Source organism: Somniosus microcephalus, chromosome 1, assembly GCF_052327205.1.
Source record: "Somniosus microcephalus isolate GS21.2 chromosome 1, FLI_Smic_1.0, whole genome shotgun sequence".
Taxonomy (NCBI): Eukaryota; Metazoa; Chordata; class Chondrichthyes; order Squaliformes; family Somniosidae; genus Somniosus; species Somniosus microcephalus.
Window position 1 is genome coordinate 426561017 of NC_140987.1, and position 21601 is coordinate 426582617.

Here is a 21601-nt window from a genome sequence, read left to right on the forward strand (position 1 = left end):
CCTCAGGCTGCACAAAAGCACATTTACTCCTTTTCCATTTGACATTGTGGGAATTCAACCTTTGAAGTACTAAATCGAACACTTCTAGATTTTCTTCCTCGCTGCTTGTTGTGATCAGCACATCATCTTGATTGCAAAAGCAATTTGGAACTCCTTGCAAAATCTTATTGATCGTAGCCTGGAAGATTTTGGGGGAAGGACGTTACACTATACGGCAGCTTGGTGTAGGGGTTGTTGCAGTTCACTAAAGTGGGTGCATGGACAGAGAGACCGGGTGCATGGACAGAGAGACCGGAGGTATATGTGCACAAATCGTTGAAGGTGGCAGGGCAGGTTGAGAAAGCAGTTAAAAAAAGCATACAGGATCCTGGACTAGGGTACAAAAGCGAGGACATTATGATGAACCTTTATAAAACACTGGTTCAGCCTCAACTGAGTATTGTCCAATTCTGGGCACCGCACTTTAGAAAGGATGTGAAGGCCTTAGAGGGTGCAGAAAAGGTTTACGAGAATGATTCCAGGGACGAGGGGCTTCAGTTACAGGGATAGACTGGAGAAGTTGGGGTTATTCTCCTTAGAGCAGAAGAGATTGGGAGGAGCTTTGATAGAGGTGTTCAAAATCATGAGGGGTCTGGACAGAGTAGAGAGAGAAACTGGAAAGTACTGAAGTACAAAGGGATCTGGGGGTCCTGGGGCACGAAACTCAAAAGGTTAGTATGCAGGTGCAGCAAATGATTAAGAAGGCCAATGGAATGTTGGCTTTCATTGCTAGGGGGATAGAATATAAAAATAGAGAGGTATTGCTTCAGTTGTACAAGGTATTGGTGAGACCGCACCTGGAATACTGCGTACAGTTTTGGTGTCCATACTTAAGAAAAGACATACTTGCTCTCGAGTCAGTACAAAGAAGGTTCACTCGGTTAATCCCGGGGATGAGGGGATGGACGTATGAGGAGAGGTTGAGTAGATTGGGACTCTACTCATTGGAGTTCAGAAGAATGAGAGGCGATCTTATTGAAACATAGAAGATTGTGAAGGGGTTGGATCGGGTGGATGCGGGGAGGATGTTCCCGATGATGGGTGAAACTAGAACTAGGGAGCATAGTCTTAGAATAAGGGGCTGCTCTTTCAAAACTGAGATGAGGAGGAACTACTTCACTCAGAGGGTGCTAGGTCCATGGAATATGCTGCCCCAAAAAGCTGTAGAAGCTACATCATTACATAAATTTAAAACAGAAATAGACAGCTTCCTAGAAGTAAAAAGGGAATTAAGGGTTACGGGGAGCGGGCAGGAATTTGGACATGAGACTAGGTTCGGATCGGTCATGGCCCGGTGTGTAGCGGAGTGGGCCCAGGGGCCGTGTAGCCTGATCCTGCTCCTATTTCGTGTGTCTAATGCTGTTAGATTCAGGAGATGGTTCTGTGATAGTGGATTGGCGGTTAGGATCAGATCAGCCATGATCGTATTGAATGGCGGAGCAGGCTCGAGGGGCCGATTGGCCTACACCTGCTCCTATTTCTTATGTTCTTATGTTAAACTGTTCCCATTGGCAGAAGGGTTGAGAACCAGAGGACACAGATTTAAGGTGATTGGCAGAAGAACCAAAGGCAACATGAGGAAAAACTTTTTTACTCAGCGAGTGGCTAGGATCTGGAGTTCACTGCCTGAAAGGCTGGTGGAGGCAGATTCAATTGTAGCTTTCAAAAGGGAATTGGATAAGTATCTGAAGGAAAAAAATTTGCAGGGCTACGGGAAAAGGGCGGGGGAGTGGGACTAGCTGAAGCGCTCTTGCAGAGAGCCGGCAGGGGCTCGATGGGCCGAATGGCCTCCTTCTATGCTGTAACCATTCTATGATTCTAATAATAGGCAGCTTGTGTTAAACTGTACATTCCATTTGTCCACATGTCTCTAAGATTTCTCCAGAGTAGGTTTTTAATTCTACGGTACTTTTTGCAAGTGGTATTTGATTAAACTTATGCTCATATGTGTCCTTACTCATGATAGAGCAGTCCGTCGCCCTGTCGATACACATACTGTTCGTGGATCAAAAGTTTTGTACGGAAGTCTTTCTCACAACTGCTGGCGTTGCCGCTAGTGGCATGGATACTGTAGATGCCTAGTTCTGCAACATCAGGTGTGTTCACTTCACTATTTCAAATTCCTCCCCGTTATTGTCACTACTTTGCATTGCCACTAGAATGGTTCTTACTTCCTGCTTTCAATCTAGCTCTGCAAGCTGTTGAAATAAGGCCTTGCTTTTGGCAGTGAAAACGCTCTGCATTTCTGTATTGGCAGGTCTGTGGTGAGTGATTTCCATTGCAGCGATAACAATTCACTGAACTGCTCTCACTGACATGCTTTTGATTCGGTCTCACAACTTTAGGTTTGGCGGTGGCTTTGTGACTGTAGAACTCAGCTGCACGAGACACTGGAGTTGGACGGAGCTCCCCAGCGTTCTTAGACGCCATCTCCATAGATAGTGTAATTTTGCATGCTATGTCAAACATTAGATTCGGAGTGTTCAGTAACTTGGGACTGTATGCACTCATCCACCAGTCCACACACAAACTTATCTCGCAACGCACGATCCAAAAATGCACCGAAGTTACAATACAAAGACAGGTTCTTAAGAGCTACAATGTACTCACTGATGGTTTCACTTTGTTTTTGGTTTCTGGTGCCAAACTTATAGCTCTCTGCTATTTCTAATGGATTTGGGTCGAAATGGTCCGCGGGTTTCTCGACAAATGTCTTCAAACGACACATCCTTCGCTTTCCCTGGTGCGAGTAGGTTCGTCAACATTCCGTAGACATCTGGCCCGGTCTCCGTTAGAAAAATTGCTTTTTTAAGTTCACAAATTACTTTATTTTGAGCTTGAACATACTCATCTGCACTTTCGGTCTCAATAATGTTATTGGCCTTAAAAAACATCTCCATCTGCTCAATGGAAGAACTGAATGGTTCGTGAGCTCGGTCATACATGCCGAGGCTTCCGATGAACCCCGTAGGCGTGGCCATGATTGTCCCAATCCCTTTGAACATTGACTCAGCACGCTACCTGTGTACTTTAAACTTTTCCACTCGAAGGTTGAACACCATGTCCTTCCATGATCCTTAAAAATGGCTTTGGGATCCCATATCCCATCCTCATCGCCAAAATGTAATATATGTGGGTAGAACAGATGAAGGACAGAGACAGGATGAGTTGCTAGTCCAGGTGCTTGCTTTACTAGGCTAGTGCGAACTGAGCATGCTCATACTAAACAATGTGATAATACATTACAGATGGGGCCTCAGTTTATCCAAAAGACAGCACCTCTGACAATGTAGCACTCCCTCAATACTGCGCTGGTGTGTCAGCCTAGATTATATGCAGGAGTGAGAAGGACTAATTATAAAGTAATCCATTGCATATTGGAAAGTAATAAAAACTTCTACCACATGAAGGCTGGTTATCTCTGTATTACCACCTTCCTGCAGTGGTCAAGGTCTGGCTCCAAGATGTGTTGTTTTGGTGCTCAGCCTCATGCTCCAATATCAAAGCGCCTCCATTTGGCCTTGGCGTGAGTTACCAGAGGTCTTCCAACACCAATGAAACGATACTCCAACATTAGTCATCATTTTCAGGAAAACAAGGATAAGAGATGGAAAAACCTGAGGAAAAGAATTATGCCCCATTCTTATGAAACGGCTTTTTAAAAAAACAAAATGAAGATAACGCTATTTTAAAACTAATGTTTGGGCTTCCTGTGATGGCTCAACTGCTTAAAAAAGCAGGAACATCTCACATTCAATCCTAGTCTGTACCAAGTTAACTGATCTCAGCAAGGAAACTACAATTGGGTACAGCAACCCCGAGATAGGCAGTGCAAAATTGGCCACAGTCCTCACTCCTCAAGGCTAGCCAGTGTTGCCTGCTGGAAGTGCATGTGTGTGTGGAGACATCAGGCAAGAGCATGATCAGGCTTAGCTGCAAGGCAAGCATGGTTGAACAGCCTGTCGATACAGACTGTCTAGGCATACACATGAAGAGTCTCTTGGACAAAGATACTGGTGGGCGCCTGGTGTCAATGGAACCATACCCCAGGAAGGGGTTAATGCCTCTTGGAGAGGAGAAAATTGATCAGAAAAGAGGAAGGAAGGAAAAAAAAAACTCTAGCAGTGATAGGAGAGGATGTGATTGGCAATTCCACACCAGTGGGGCCTTAAAACCTGCCCCCCTGCCACAGTAGAGCAAAGGCATTGTGACATTTTAAATCATTTGTAAACAAGCACTTTGGTTGAAAAAGTACAAGAGAAGCAGGCGCACTGACCAAGAACACTGGAAAAATTCGATGCCAAATTAATTAAAACAAAAATGTAGTAACTTTCTTGAACAGGAAACACAATTAGAGTTCCTTTTTGAGGTTCTTTTCCAGTGTGATTAAAGATCTTGCCTTCCTCTTTATGGCCAGTGGTATTACACAACACAAAAACAACTGACAACATCAAAGTTATTTTTCATCTATTGCTAAATCAACAGGATATAATGCAACAAACTGAAAGAACTACATTGGAGAAGCATTATACTGGTGGAAAGTAACACGTTTATTAAATGGAAATTTTAATCCAGACTCTGATCAGGAACACTCTAGGAATAAAGTGGTTTTTGACAATTGGAAAATTGGGTTGCAGTTCGGAACGTCAGATCTCTGCCCATTTTGCCTCAATTCTCTGATCATGTTTTAAAGTGTGCAAGGAGAATCCACCAGTTTGTAGGAAGCTGCATGTAAACTAATGCATACATTGGGGGAAAAACTGAGTTGCGCCCCCTTTGGGGCGCTAACTTCGCTGGGGCGCTAAAAGTAGCGCCCCCGCGGCCGAAATTCACCGGTAGCACCCCAAGAGGTACTGCAGGCCTTTCTCCCCTTTTTAAAAGGGGAGGGGTCTAGCGCAGCGCAACCCGGGGCCCAGCTGGGCCACCAGGGATCGGCGTGCTGGCAAAAGAGCCCGGCACTCAAGAGGGGGGCTGTATAGAAGGCCAGGGACGGCAACGGGGGCAGGTGGCCAGCAACAAAAATAGCCGCCCGCCACCTCCCCTTTAATTAGCGCGATCCCGGCCACATGTAGGCCCCCATCTGACAGTGTCTGGCAGGAAGTCAGGGGGCGCTACCGAAGATCGTGTCCGGGGCGCGAGCGGGGCGCTGCGCACAGCGATGACATCATCGACGGCGGCGCAGCGCCGCAGAGTGCCAACGGTTACCGCCGCTGCTAACCTCCCGCTGAATTTCGCCGGAGGCGTTGGCAGCGCCACGCCCAGGCGCTGGTTGCTTTGCTGCCTGTTAGCGCCCTCTTAGGGCGCTAACAGGAGGCACAAAGCAACCGAGTTTTTTAGGTCATTGAATTTTCCGACATACCCTTTCACTTAACACGGTTTCACTCACCTAGCCTAAACTGGACATTTGGGTACTTGGGCACCGAGCTACAAGTGGAGATCAGTTTAAAGAGACCAACAGTGTAATAAAATTGTCAGACAATTGAAGCTTTTATCTTTGTTTCAATCCTGTTTCCAGAGCCTTTTGCCAGTTGCCTTAGTGCCACGAGTTTCAATCCCAGGGCGTCCTCCAATGCAGCCCTGCGAGAGATTCCAACATTGCTAGTGTTTGCTGCACAACTTTGCCCTGAAAACAGGCACCATCATGGGAAAAGCCCAGTGCTGAAAGGGGACCAAGACGACTAGCTGGAACAGAACAAAGAGGTGCTAGAAGTGAAATTTGTGCAGCTTTTCTACTGGCGACCCTATTATAACTTGCAAGTATGCCTACTGTATGAACCATCTTACTTCTCCATTACCTCTGCATGTATGCCTTCCTCTTCCAGTATCCTCCCTTTTATAGAGCTTTCAAAGACGCCATGCCATCTAATGAAAGCTGCTCCAAAACCTTGTCAAGGATATTCTGAACAAACAGCAATCATATTTTTAACCTTCAAACATTGTGTGCGCGCGCCTCGTTTCTGCACCCTGCCGATATTGTGTACAATATGACCTCTTCGCTCTGATCTCATGCTTCGTCCAGGTGCCAACTCAATGACAGGAGTGTTTGAGCAGCCGGACTGTTGTGTGCCAATATGACCTTTGTAGGGTTCAGGTGGCCCACGGCAGAGGGATGTGGAACTTTCGCTATCCTGTGGGCAGCCTGAACCTGCACGTTTTACGGAAGGTGAGCAAGCATGGGAGGCAATTGGCAGGACGATCCGGAATGAACTTGATTATCAATGACCACCTCGGCCATATCCCCACCGTTAGGCACTCCGTCAGTGTGACCACTGATCAGTGGGACAGCAGACATAACAGGTTCAGTGAAGTCCTGCCACAAGGTCCTCTCCAACCAATCCCCAAGCCTGTTTAAGCCAAAAGACCCTGCTCCATTCTAGTAAGCCAGGCATCTGTGGCAGCAGTCTAAGCATCCCTGGGAGCAGCCTGTTGGCTTGCAGTGTTGCAAAGCTGCCCAGCATTGTACTGCACGTGCGGGCAGTGGCCTCCTCCATCCAAGCCGTCCGCTGTTTGGAACAGCCTGCAAAGCATGGGTTAAGGCTTGATGTTGACAAAACATCCTTCTTATAGAAACAGGACCCATGAGATCCAATCCCCAGCTCATCAGCTGACGTGCAGGCTGGCCCTCCGGATACCAAGTACCTCCTCTGCCACCAACCCGAGCCTGCTCACCCAGTGTATTCTCAAGCTCACTCTCTAAGCAACCCCCACCCCCACCGCCCCCCCAGGATGAAGAAAGTAAGTGATGCTATAATCTGTGAAATGCTGGTGTGGCCAGGAGCACCAGTTAGATCATATCCCCAACTGCCATTTTTACGTTGAAAATGTACTGCATCATGTTATGTTATATTAGACTTTCTCGGCTATTGCTCCCCCATTCCCTCAAATTTATCTGAAGGTTTTGCAATTTTCTGCTTTCTTCCCAAGAATTCAATATATACCTCCTGGCTTAGAGTCACCTTCAAATTTGGATATACTCTTCCCTATCCCCAAATTCACATATGGGTGAGAAATCTCCTCCGAAATTAGTTTGCAGGAACCAAGGGTGGGATTTTTTGAGGAGCGGGGTGATGATGGCAGATTTGAAGGGGAGGGGGACAGTTCCCGAGGAGAGGGAACCATTAACAACATCAGAACAGAATCACCTGCAATGGCTTCTCTTTCCGCTCCCGCACCATTACCTCTGGAGTCTCCCAAGGATCTATCCTTGGCCCCCTCTATTTCTCATCTACATGTTGCCCCTTGGCGATATCATCCAAAAACACAGCATCGGGTACCACATGTACGCTGATGACATCCAGCTCTACATCAACACCTCCTCTCTCGACCCCTTCACTGACTCGAAATTGTCAGACTGCTTGTCCGACATCCAGTACTGGATGAGCAGGAATGTCTTCCAACAAAATATTTGGAAGACCGAACCCATTGTCTTCAGTCCTCACCACAAACTCCATTCCCTAGCCACCAACTCCATCCCCCTCCCTGGCCACTGTAAGGTTCTCAAAATTCCCACATTCCCCAAAGTTATTAAAAGGGACCGTGTATGGACAATTTTAAAAAGGGTACCCAAAAGATGGCGTCCGCACCTCGTGACCAAAAGCCTGTAAGATTGTAAAAGCCTGAACTCTGCAGTTCAGACAGGCAGGCAGTTTAAAATGCATTTCTGGTGAAAAGGACCTTTTGTGTTGGGACAAACCAGACAGTTAAAGTAATCACTGAATCTGCATTACGTCAGCCAGAAACATTAGGCCAAAACAAAGGGCCATCAGGTTATGTGCATAGATAATCAGAAACAGCTCAAGGGAGCCATCAAGGCTGGGCAGGCCAATGTAAAGGCATTAATAACAGTGCGAGAGGACATCAGGGCTAACGGGTGCGATAAACGGCTATCCAAAGCCAGTTAACTTAGATGGATGTAATTATATTAAACGAGCCCGCCCAAATCAGACAAAGGACTGAACTGATTTGACGCGCAGAGAAGGGCTCCCGATGGGGGTATAACTATGGGCCCATTGGGGAGCCACGCGCTCTCTCTCTTGCCTCTTGCCCTGGCCTCCTGCCTCTGAACTCGCTGCCAGATTACAACCAGGACGGGTTGTAAGAAGAAGACTGAGTGGGGCTTTGAATAAACGGGCCCTCAGTCCAACTTACTCAACCCAACAGGATCAACCAAGGAAGAGCATCACCTGAGGAGGAGCCCGTCCCTGCGAGGTAAAATACCCAGGCAGAGACTTTAGTATTGGGGTATTTTACCTGGACGGCACCCTTGCAGTGCCCTGGAACCACGTGACGTCGGCAGGCCACAGAGAGCACAAGGAGTGAACCCAAAACCTTCAACCGTTTTTAAATGCAACAGATCTTAATATTGGCGAGCATGAAATTCTGGCCCCTCATAGCTTAATCTAGTCAGGGATTATAGGTGGGGATAAGGGTTAAAGTGATTTTATTAGTGTGTGTTGTTTCCCTCGATGTGCTGTGTGTTCCCCATTCCCATTTAAGTGTACTCTTTAAGTGATAAGCCTGTATCTACAGTAATTTGCTAGTATTGTAATTTTTATCTTGTTCTCAATAAAGTTTACAGTTTTTCTTGTATCAAATCACTTGTCCACTTGTTTTCTGTATCACTACCTGTACCTAAGTCCGGTGTTGAAAATCTCAGGGGCGTGGGAGCGATTCGAACCGCTCACAGGCAGTCAGAGGCATAACTGACTGGGCTCACGCGCCACCCCCTACACCACTGTCTAAGGCTGAGCCAGATCGTTTGTAACCTTGGTGCCATAGTTGACCCAGAGATTCCGACCACATATCCGCTCCATTACCAAGACCGCCTACTTCCACCTCCGTGACATCACCCGACTCCGCCGCTGCCTCAGCTCATCCGCTGCCGAAACCCTCATCCATGCCTTTGTTACCTCTAGACTTGTCTATTCCAATGCTTTCCTGGCCGGCCTCCCATCTTTCACCCTCCATAAACTTGGAACTCATCCAAAGCTCTGCTGCCCGTGTCCTAACTCGCACCAAGTCCCGCTCACCCATCACCACTGTGCTCATTGAACTACACTGGCTCCCCGTCCAGCAACGCCTCAATTTTAAAATTCTCAGTACGATAGCAAAATACTGCAGATGTTGGAAATCCGAAATAACAGAAAATGCTGGAAAAACTCAGCAGGTCAGGCAACATCCGTGGAGAGAAATTTGAGTTGACGTTTCGACCCGAAACGTCAACTCAAATTTCTCTCCACGGATGTTGCCTGACCTGCTGAGTTTTTCCAGCATTTTCTGTTATTATTTAAAATTCTCAGTCTTGTTTTCAAATCCCTCCATGCCCTTGCTCCTCCCTATCTCTGTAACCTCCTCCAGCCCTACATCCCTGCAAGATCTCGGTTCTCCTCCAATTCTGGCCTTTTGTGCATCCCCGATTTTAATCACTCCACCATTGGCGGCCGTGCCTTCAGCTGCCTGGGCCTCAAGCTCTGGAATTCCTCCCTAAACCTTGCCTCCTCTGTCTCCTCCATTAAGATGCTCCTTAAAACCTACCTCTATGACCAAGCTTTTGGTTATCTGTTCCAATATCTCATGTGGCTCAGGGTCAAATTTTATTTGATAATCGCTACTGTGAAGCACCTTGCGTCATTTAACTACATTAAAGGCGCTATATAAATGTAAGTTGTAGAGGGATGTGTGTACAAAATTGTTATGGTGGTCACACATCAGGCAAAACAAATATGAATTTCAGTAGATTGCTTTCAGTAAATACCATCAGGGCACAGACCTATAGCAGTCGTAGGAGGGAGTGTTCGGAATGGTTGAAACCTGTGAATTCCAGTGGAACAGCAGAGAGCTATAGCACAGTTTACAAGATCAGAAGGCACAGAGCATGGACTGTGATGCAGGATGGAGGGGCTTTATGACTAATGACCACAGCACAGACTGTGCTTTGGCAGTGATATGCCTATCAATTAGTCCAATAAAAGGCGACGAGTTAAGAACATAACTGAAGGTTTTTATTGGCTAAATAACAGAGCCCACCCTCGTGGGTGATCCGATCCAACAGGGAGGAATACTAGCCAGTCAGCTACCTTTATACCTGGGCAGGTAATGGGCGGAGTCGGAGGTGGTCAGCCCAGGTATAACAGTGCGACAAGAGGCGACCTCGTGTAGTGATGTGACAGTGAGAACAGTGAGAACAATATACAGTGATAACTATAACAGTGGTTTACCACATTCACCCCTTGTTTAGATTAGAGTCCGGCGGGGTGAAGTGTATTACCAGCTCTGGTATGTCAGTCTGTCCGGAGGCTTCGTTAGCCTCTCCGATCGTCGCAGCGGCGGTGTTACATTATCCGGTGTTAAAGCTGGTGTCTGCGTAGTCGGCAAAGGCTCGTGGGGTTCCGGCATGCCGTCTACCTCGGCTGGACTCGGGGGGTTGGGAGGGGGGGGTGAGGGTGCGAGGTCTCGTAAGGAGACAGTGTCCTCCCGTCCGTCTGGGTAAGCCACATAGGCGTACTGGGGGTTGGCGTGCAGGAGGTTCACCTTCTCGACCAGGGGGTCCGTTTTATGGGCCCTCACGTGCTTTCGCAGCAAGACGGGTCCCGGAGAGGTCAGCCAGGTTGGTAGGGTGGTTCCCGTAGTCGACTTCCTGGGGAAGACAAACATTCGGGCATGGGGGGTGGTGTTAATGGCAGTGCAAAGTAGTGACCGGATGGAGTGCAGCGCAATCGGGAGGACCTCTTGCCAGCGGGAGGTTGGGAGGCCCTTAGACTTTAAGGCTAAGAGGGTGGCCTTCCATACCGTCGCGTTCTCTCTTTCCACCTGGCCGTTCCCTCGGGGGTTGTAGCTGGTGGTCCTGCTTGCTGCAATACCCCTCTCCAATAGGAACTGACGGAGTTCCTCGCTCATGAAGGAGGCGCCCCGGTCACTATGTATATAGTTCGGGAACCCGAACAAGGCGAAGAGTTTGTTCAGGCATTTAATGACCGTGTTACTGGTCATGTCTGGGCAGGGGAAGGCAAAGGGGAAACGGGAGTACTCATCAACGATGTTGAGGAAGTACACATTACGGTCGGATGACGGTAGGGGCCCCTTGAAGTCGATGCTCAGACGCTCGAAGGGGCGGGTGGCCTTGATCAGGCTTGCTCTGTCCGGCTTATAGAAGTGCGGTTTGCACTCAGCACAGATCTGGCAGTTCCTGGTCATGGTCCTGACCTCCTCGATGGAGTATGGCAGGTTGCGGGCCTTAATGAAATGGTAGAGTCTGGTGACTCCGGGGTGGCAGAGGTCATTGTGGAGGGTCTGAAGTCTATCACTTTGCGCGCTGGCGCATGTAATGCGTGAAAGAGCATCAGGGGGGTCGTTCAGTTTACCGGGCCGGTACAAGATCTCATAATCATAGGTGGAAAGCTCGATTCTCCACCTCAAGATTTTGTCGTTCTTGATCTTGCCCCTCAGCTTGTTATTAAACATGAAGGCAACCGAGCGTTGGTCGGTGAGGAGGGTAAATCGTTTGCCTGCCAAGTAGTGCCTCCAGCGCCGTACTGCCTCCACAATTGCCTGGGCTTCCTTCTCGACCGACGAGTGTCGGGTCTCTGGGCCCTGTAGGGTCCTTGAGAAGAAGGCTACCGGCCTACCCTCCTGGTTAAGGGTAGCGGCTAGGGCGAAGTCGGATGCATCGCTCTCCACTTGGAAGGGGATTGACTCATCCACTGCGTGCATTGTGGCCTTGGCTATGTCTCCCTTAATGAGGGAGAAGGCCGCGCACGCCTCTTCCGTGAGGGGGAAGGATGTGGTTTTCAGGAGGGGTCTGGCTTTGTCCGCATAATTGGGTACCCATTGGGCATAGTAGGCGAAAAGCCCCAGGGTTCTCCTAAGTGCTTTTGGACAGTGGGGGAGGGGTAGCTCCATGAGGGGGCGCATTCTTTCGGGGTCGGGGCCGATGACTCCGTTCTCTACTACACAGCCAAGGATGGCAAGGCGCGCTGTGTTAAACACGCATTTCTCCTTATTGTAGGTGAGGTTCAGCCGTTGGGCCGTACGGAGGAATTTCTCCAGATTCACGTCGTGGTCCTGCCGGTCGCGGCCGCAGATGGTGACGTTATCTAGGTAGGGGAATGTGGCCTGCAGTCCGTTCTGGTCAACCATCCGGTCCATCTCCCTTTGGAAGACCGAGACCCCGTTGGTGACACCGAAGGGGACCCTAAGGAAGTGGTATAGGCGCCCATTCGCCTCGAAGGCGGTGTACTGGCGGTCCTCGGGGTGGATAGGGAGTTGGTGGTAGGCCGACTTAAGGTCGATGGTCGAGAATACGCGGTATTGTGCAATCTGATTGACCATGTCAGATATGCGGGGAAGGGGGTATGCGTCCAGCTGGGTGTATCTGTTTATGGTCTGGCTGTAGTCGATGACCAGGCGATTTTTATCGCCGGTCTTAACGACCACGACCTGGGCACGCCAGGGGCTGTTGCTCCCCTCGATGATGCCCTCCTTCAGGAGACGCTGCACCTCAGAGCTAATGAAAGCTCTGTCCCCAGCGCTGTACCGCCTGCTCTTGGTAGCGACGGGTTTGCAGTCGGGGGTGAGGTTAGCGAACAGGGAAGGTGGCGGCACCTTGAGGGTGGATAGGCTGCAGGTGTTACGCGGTGGGCGGTTTAACCTTCGCTGGTTGTCGACTGTGAGTGGGGGGAGGGGTCCACCGTATGCTAGGGTTACACTTTGGAGGTGGGATTGGAAGTCCAGCCCTAGTAGGACGGCAGCGCAGAGCTGGGGGAGGACGAGGAGTTTAAAGTTTTTATACTCTGTACCCTTAACCGACAAGGTCACAGCACAGTAGCCGCTAATGTCCGTGGCGTGGGACCTCGATGCCATCGAGATTCGGTTGCGCGTTGGCAGGACAGGGAGGGAGTAGTGGCTCACCGTGTCTGGGTGGATGAAGCTCTCCGTGCTTCCGCTGTCGAACAGGCAGGTCGTGGCGTGGCCGTTTACTTTGATGTCCATCATCGACTTGGACAGGTGGTGTGGGCGGGCTTGATCCAGAGTGACGGAGGCTAGCGTGTAGGTAAGCGAGTCGTTGTCGTCTGCGGGCGAGGCGGTCGTCGGGTCCGGGGGCCCGGTGGCAGTCGGGCGTGGTGTGTAAAATGGCGTCTCCCACGAGGTAGGACAAAATGGCGGAGAAGATGGCTGCCCCCATAACTCACATGAGGCACTATTGGGGTCGGTTGCCTTGATCAAAGATGGCCGCCCCCATGACTCACGTGTGGGGATACTGGCCTCAGTTGCCGTGAAAGAAGATGGCCGCCCCCACAGTTCGCATGAGGCACTGCTGGCCTCTGAAGATCCGCTCCTGCAGGCCTTAGAGAAATGGCCTTTCTTCCTGCAGGTTGTGCAGGTAGAGTTCCTGGCTGGGCAGCGCGACCTCGGGTGCTTCTCCTGGCCGCAAAAGAAGCAGCCGGCGGCCCGATCGCGGGTGCCCGATGTCGGAGCCGGTACCGGGGGTGGCGGGCCCGGTCGGGTCCGGGACGCCGACGCTGAGGTAGGTCCCGGGGGCGGCGCTGCGAAGGGTATTGCGGTAGGGGTCGGGCCCGAGTCCCAGGGTCGCGAGCAGTACCTGGAAAACGCCTCCTGGTCCTGATGGGCCACCTCCAGGGAGAGAGCGAGGGCTTCAGCTTTGTCCAGGTCGAGGTCTTTAGCTTCAAGCAGTCTTTGCCGTGAGTAGTCGGACCGTAGGCCTTTCACAAAGGCATCGCGGATATTATCTTCCGTATTTTCAACAGCCGTCACCGCTTTAAAGTCACAGTTCCTGCCGAGTGCTCTTAGCGCCCGTAAAAATTCAGCTACAGACTCTCCTGGCTGTTGCGGGCGGGATCTTAGGAGGTGCCTGGTGTACATGTAATTTACCGGGCTGCGGTACTGCTGTTTCAGTAGGTTGATAGCGGCCTCGTACGTAGTCGTGTCCTGTATGAGTGCGTATACTCTCGGGCTCGCTTGGGCGTTCAGAAGTCTTAGTTTGGATCTCTGCGGGGCGCCGGATTCTTCCAGGTAGGATTCGAAGCAGTCCAGCCAGTGTTTGAAGTTGAGGGCTGCGTTTGGTGCCTGTGGGTTTAGATCCAGGTATGGTGGTTTCAAGGCTTGCAGCCAAGCCGGCTGGTGTGGCCCGTTGTCTGGAGGCTGCTGTTGCTGTGCTGCTGGGTGAGCTCCTTGCTGTTGCTGTTCATTATCAGACATCTTTAAAATTTAGCCAATAAAATTGATATGCCTATCAATTAGTCCAATAAAAGGCGACGAGTTAAGAACGTAACTGAAGGTTTTTATTGGCTAAATAACAGAGCCCACCCTCGTGGGTGATCCGATCCAACAGGGAGGAATACTAGCCAGTCAGCTACCTTTATACCTGGGCAGGTAATGGGCGGAGTCGGAGGTGGTCAGCCCAGGTATAACAGTGCGACAAGAGGCGACCTCGTGTAGTGATGTGACAGTGAGAACAGTGAGAACAATATACAGTGATAACTATAACAGTGGTTTACCACAGGCAGCTGCTAGCCTATCCCTGCATCTCCACTCCCAGGTAACTGTACTTTCACTGAACTGAGAAATTACAGGGGTGGAAGTTCCTTTAGGCCCATTTTTGGGCCTGAAATTGATGCCTCGCACAGAGTGTGCGCCTCAACTGGTAGGCCCGATATTTGGACGAGCTGCCGATGCCTGTCGCACCTCCACAGGCAGCTCGCCTATTTTACAAAGATGACGTTGACCCACTTGACTTGCCGGCGGGGGCCTGAAGACAAATCCCGAGAGGAAGGGGTGGAGCAGCAACGTTTTGGGGGGGGGGGGGGGGGGAGAGAAAAAGAGAGGGGTGGGGGAAAAAGCACAAGTACTGTGGAGGTGGGGAGAACACCTGCTCCTCAGCAATGATTTAAAAAAAATAAAATTTGTTAAACTTACCAGCCGCTGAGGAATTCGGAACTGAGCGGGCCTGGCTCCTGCTTCACTGGTTGCTGTCCAATTTCCCAGAGAGAGGGCTTGAAACAGGCATTGGGCCCTTATTTACATATGGGGTCCAACGTCGGTTTTAGGCGTCTGCCAAAAACACCTGAAAAATGGCCCGATGTTGGACGTCTTTCAGGCATACTTTGGGCACGGGATGTTGGTCCCATAAAACGGGGGCAATGAGGTTCAACTTCTGCTCCCCAGTGTCTTCAATTCCAGGGTATTTTCTTTGCATTTTTTTTTTATTTTTTAAAGCCTCTTTTTGGGAAAGTACTAACCTGTGCTGAGGGGACACAAGGAGTACAGTTGTGTTAACACCACATATACTCTATTACCTTATTCAGTACCCATCATTCCTGCAATTCCCTCGAAAATGATGGTCAAGCAGGCTGTTTAATCATGGGGAGGGAGGAGAGGTGTCAAACTGTGCCAGATTCTAACCTCACCCAACATGCACTTTTTGACAAGGTTCACCAAATAGTGATCAGGAGCAAGAAGCACCTCCTATTGTCCCAGCTGAGAAAAGCAATCTCAGCAGAGACAAGTAATAGCCCCTGGGGATGTTAATGCCTGGACGGTTCAACTATAGGCAGCTTGTACCAATTGTAAATAAAGGATTTAGAATCTGACTGGCTCAGCCACGATTTACGGCAACGCACAGGTCACGGTGACAGCAAACATGAATAGCAGTGTCGAGTGGTTGGCTCCCAATGTACAGAGAGCCACGCAAAGTCACATTTGACTAAAAGGTGAGTGAAAACAGGATTTATTAGCATGTCAAATAACTGGCATTCTGCTCAGGATTAAATTCTTGACTGCAAGCAATCTCTCTCACCATCAGGTCTCAAGAGTTATCACCATTGAAAACATGCTTATTTGGGGGAAAATAAAAGGTATTTAACTAATTATCCAATTTAAATTCAGGATCATGTAGGTGGATTGAGAAACTGATGCAGGCAAATTGTTCACAATGGTGAGGGATTCAAATACCAAGAGATGTAAATTAAAAAGTTAGGAAGTTAGAAGGAAGGGAAGTCAGATGGAATTTTATTTCCCACCCAGAAGGTAAGAGACGGGTGGAATAAGTTACCAGGTAAGGTTGCTGAAATGGAAAGTATACAGGGCTTCAAAAGGAGGCCACTATAAAACTTTGAAAAGAAAATTGGGTCCCCACCCCCCATGGTCATTGGCTTGATCAATGTAGTGTAATGCGACCCAGAATCTCACATGATGGCGAGTTACTCAGTATCCTCTATAAATATGCAAGTACGCAGTATGTGCCATCATGTCAGTCGCTTATGCTTCTCCCAACAAGGGCATCCAAGAAATTCTGGCAGCGAGTACTGACCTGGCATAAATAGGTCCTGCCTAGTCCCAAGTCCTGTTCACCCATCACCCCTGTGCTTGCTGACTTACATTGGCTCCCGGTTAAGCAACGCCTCGATTTCAAAATTCTCATCCTTGTTTTCAAATCCCTCCATGGCCTCGCCCCCCCCCCATCTCTGTAAACTCCTTCAGCCCCACAACACCCCCCACCCACCCCCCCCCCCCGCCAACCCAGAGATATCTGCGCTCCTCTAATTCTGCCCTCTTGAGCATCCCTAATTACAATCGCTCAACCATCGGTGGCCGTGCCTTCAGCTGCCTAGGCCCGAAGCTCTGGAATTCCCTGCCTAAGCCTCTCCGCTTCGCTACCTCTCTTTCTTCCTTTAAGACGCTCCTTAAAACCTACCTCTTTGACCAAGCTTTCGGTCACCTGCCCTAATTTCTCTTTGTGGCTCAGTATCAAATATGTTTTTGTCTTTTAATACTCCTGTGCAGCACCTTGGGACGTTTTATTACGTTCAAGGCGCTATATAAATACAAGTTGTTGTTGTTGTTGATGATAATGTGCTTCAACTTTGTTTTCCATCTCTTGAGATGTGATAGACAACAGCTCTGGCACCTCTTGGATCGGATTTCCCAAGCAGTGCAGTCATCCTTGTCCCAGGGTGATTGGTGATGGTGGGGAAATGGATTCCACTCGGCAGCTTTGGTGATCATTGCTTCATATCGTTCTCTTTGGAGTTGCCTCTGAAGACAAGCACACTGCCAGATCAGTACAGGCTTTTTTCCTGGCAGAAGTGAAAGATGCTAACAAGTCGCTCAAAGTGCAGTTTGCACCAGTAAACTAAATGCGGAAACCAAATTGATGGAGGCTGCATGATAAGGCTAAGGAACAGGAAAAGGACTATTGCTATTTTAAGTTTAAAATCTACCAAGTATTAGATAAGCTATGTACTATGACTTTGTTTTTTTTTTAAAAACATGTTGGTTACCTGTTTGTGCTTGTGTGGTATCAAAACATTTCTGATTAATGCAAATCTTACAACCATGCCAATAAAGCAACCATTTAGTCCACATCACTCAATAGGAGCAGGAGGTGAAGAAACAGCAATGCCTTGAGTAATCTCAACTCCTGCACAAAGTGCCTCAAGTCCCACACTTAACATTCCTTTGTCCCCTTCATCGTCCCAGAGTCTCTGCAGCTGCCTCAAGTCCACCTGTTTTCTGGGCTGTTCCCAAAGCTGGTGTCAATCTCAACTGGCTGACAGGAGATATAGGACAGCAGCACTGGGATTAGTTATCCTCCAATTTTCCCCACCTGCCATTAAAGGATAAACACCTCATCTTCCCGTGCCAACTGCCCCAGACAGGGTGACAGAGAGGAAGCTCAGCATGTTGAGATAGGAACTGCACTCTCTAGTGCACCAACGCATGGTGCTATCCCCAACTAGCTGAGGAAGCCAGGACTGAAGCAATTAATAAATAATTCCTCAGTGGATTTTAAAGGTGGGTCAGTCTTTCTAGCTTATGAATTTACATTTTTTTTTTAATGCATTAGGTTCTTACCTGAAGCAGCTAATGAACACTATATTCTCCTTCAACAGTGCTTCCTACATAACAGTGACTACACTTCAAAAAGTACTTCATTGGCTGTAAAGCACTTTGGGATGTCCGGTGGTCATGAAAGGCGCTATATAAATGCAAGTCTTTCTTTTCTTTCTTAAAATAATCAATTTGCCAAATGGGCAGAGTTACCAACAAGAAAAAAATGGTCATTACAGAATAAAAAAGGACATTAAGTACACATGTAGATAGATATCAAAAATTCTCACGAGTCCCAAATTTCTCTAGCACCAAATTTATTTTGAAAATCTTTAGCAATACGTGATCCATGTCGCAGAGAAAACACATAGGCTTGCCACACTCTTGTGTAGGATGGTTTCATCTCTTGGTCCTCAAAGGAGTATTAATAAGATCTGCAGCTTCAGAACAGAGCAATCCTTTTAATGAACATTCAAAAGCCACCATAGTGAGTTGTTCTGTGCTCATTCCAGTAATCGTCAAGTGCCACAAGCTTTCATTGTGAACAAGATGAAATCACTGAATGAGAAAACAATGACAGCAACTGGAGACTTCACTCAACCATCGCGGTGTTTAAATATTTCGGAGAAGACTCCAATCAGCTATAAATGGGCACTATTCACAATACTTGTAATTCAAAAAAAGAGACAGTACACTTACTGATGCTGATTTTAACTTGCCACCCTGTTAACACTGAATTCAGCAACAACTTCACAATAAAGAACACTAAAATAACTTGCCTAATGTTTAACAGAACACCACGCAGATCCTGCTGTGACATTATATTTAAATAAGACCCATCCAGCTACAACACACTTAATTGTTGGGTCTGGTATTTAAAAGTTTGGTCAGCTTGGCTCATTTGGTAGCACTCTCCTCTCCTCTCCGAATCAGAAAGTTGCAGGTCCAAGCCCCGAGTCCAAAGAGAGTTGGGGGGTCCATCGACACAGATCATTAAAATGTCAGAGACAGGTACAGAAAATATTCAAAAAGGCTAATGGAATGCTGGCCTTTATAGTTAGAGGATTAGAATACAAGGGGGTAGAAGTTATGCAAAGCCCACACCCGGAGCTATACAAAAGCCCACACCTGGAGCACTGTGAGCAGTTCTGGGCACCACACCTTAGCAAGGATATATTGGCCTTGGAGGGAGTGCAGCGTAGGTTTATCAGAATGATGCCTGGACTCCAAGGGTTAAATTACGAGGAGAGATTACACAAATTAGGGTTGTATTCCCTGGAATTTAGATGGTTAAGGGGTGATTTGATCGAAGTTTTCAAGATATTAAGGGGAACTGTTTGGGTAAATAGAGAGAAACTAGTTCTGCTGGTTGGGGATAGAGTCTAAAAATTAGAGCCAGGCCTTTCAGGAGAAAAGTTAGGAAACACTTCTACACACAAAGAGTGGTAGAAGTTTGGAAAACTCTTCCGCAAACGGCAGTTGATGCTGGGTCAATTGTTAATGTTAAATCGGGGATCAATCAATTTTTATTAACCAAAGGTATTAAGGGACATGGGCAAAGGCAGGTATATGGAGCTAGGTCACACATCAGCCATGATCTCATTGAATGGTGGAACAGGCTCGAGGGGCTGAATGGCCTACTCCTGTTCCTATACCAAGATTTGAGCTCACAATCTAAGCTGACACATCAGTGCACTGCTAGAGCTACCGTCCCTTAGACAAGATAATAGCCAAGGCCCCATCTGCCTCTTCTGATGGTTCAGATGAACATTAAAGATGATATTTTTGGAAGGAGAGCAGGAAATTCCCCAATGTCATGTCTAATATTCCTACTTCAATCAAAACCACCAATAAAAAAAAAGACTGACTAGATATTCAATTCATTGGTGTTAATTAGACACTGCTGGTGGAGAATGGCTGCTGGTTTCCTACGTAACAGTCACGTCACTACAACAGCAATCATTGTTTGAAGTAATTTGAGACATTTCAATGTGATAAGGCACCATATAAAAATGTAAGCATCATTGCATGTATACCTGCAGAAAAATGTCACTTACTGTACATAGAATTTTGCTTGCTTTAAGACAGGAGCAGTAACCTAACTGCCAGGGTACCTGCCGTAAGGAACTAAGAGACATTTGGGACCCATCACAAGAACCAGCAAGAGAGCTTCTTTATAGGCCTGACCAAAAGAATTAGGTAGAAGTCTAGGGTTCAAATATGCTGACAATTTGCAAAGAGAAAATGTCAAGCAAGATTTAAAAAAAAAAAAAACCACACTTCATCGTGATGGTTTGAATTTATGTTGCAAGAAAAAAAAAACTCCAAACACAAAAAGCAGAAGCTAAAAGGAACTACAGAACTGTGATGAGGGGGACGAGGACCAAAAGGTTCATCCAGTTAGGGGTGCAACAGACATGAAATGGAATACTCACCAGTCTGGTATTAACAACAGGGAATAGCAATGCCAGTAACGCTCCATTCAACATGTGCATCTGAAGCCTGCCAAGACAGTTCAACAGAAAAGGAGTGTTATTTTTATTTGCCAAGTTACAGAATCTAGTTACAGTAATTATTCAGATAAATACGAAAGGTGAGAATAGGTTTAGTACTGCTGCATGCGGAGTTTGCTGCATACAAGATTTGCTGTGCTATTTTAATTGCCTTCAGTACTGTAGTTGTAATTCAGTAAGCGTTAGTCTTGGTTAGATGCCACCAACCCACCTCCTTCCTGTTAGAATTCTGTTCCTTATAAAAAGGTTGGAGTTCACAAGCAAACAGAATGTTTGGACTTCAGTTGTTACGCTGATTTGGACAATGCTGCACCAGAATTGGAGGAGTTTAAAGGGGCTTTGTCTTTATAAAAAGACTTTTGCAAACATAGGTTTTGTTTTGGTTTGGGGAGGGAGAAAAGCCACATATAATTTCTGCCGCAATCTTACTTATCTCAATATACACAGGAGGAGAAACTGGACCTGGCCGTGCCCGCTTTTTGGGTGAAAAAATGACTGATCAGGCATGAGCGATCGCAAGCCATCTACCCTGCAAGCGGCAAAATCAGGAGCCAGCTACTGCCAACTGTTCAGGGTGCCCACCTGAAACAGGCATTAGACGCCTTCAATATACAAAATAGGGGTCCTAATGCCTAATTTATGACCCCGACAAAATTCATCAACAAGGTGGAGATTGGCCCCACACACTAGGCTTCCCCGCTTAAGCCCCTTCGCTTCTCCACCTCCCTCCTTAAAAACCCACATATTTGACCAAGGTTTTGGTCATTTTGCCCAATATCTCATTCTTTGGCTCAGTGTATATTTATTTCTGGTTATGCCTCTGTGAAGGACCTTGGGATGTTTCTCCGTGCTAAGGGAGAGAGAGCTAGAGAGCCAGAGCGCGCGAGAAAGCCAGAGCGCGCGAGAGAGCCAGAGCGCGCGAGAGAGCCAGAGCGCGCGAGAGAGCCAGAGCTAGCTAGAGCTAGAGAGAGCGCGAGAGCAAGAGACAGACACACACACACACACAATGTTGCTTCATGCAAGATTGTCAATTATGGGCTGCCTTATGGGCGGTGAACCAGCACACACTGTTTAAAACTATTCAAAATAAATTATCTTGGACAACTTAGTGGGGCAGTGAAGGAAAGACATCAATCAGGCTGGATGTAAAATCCAGGTCCCAGAGGCGAAAAGACTATGCACTAATCTATTACAACACCTGGACC

General features: G+C 47.9%; 1 protein-coding gene across 3 annotated transcripts in view; it reads right to left on the reverse strand.

The window, feature by feature from the left end:
- The window catches only part of tmem164 (transmembrane protein 164), a 174825-nt gene that overhangs the window by 91398 nt on the left and 61826 nt on the right, over nucleotides 1-21601 (reverse strand). For all 3 annotated transcript variants that reach the window (XR_015079893.1, XM_086000160.1, XM_086000147.1), the window contains exon 3: nucleotides 20319-20385. Coding sequence is in view for 2 of the 3 variants with exons in the window: in XM_086000160.1 (XP_085856286.1) it covers nucleotides 20319-20385 (67 nt within the window). In the remaining variant the exon portion in view is untranslated. The remainder of the gene's footprint in view (nucleotides 1-20318; nucleotides 20386-21601) is intronic.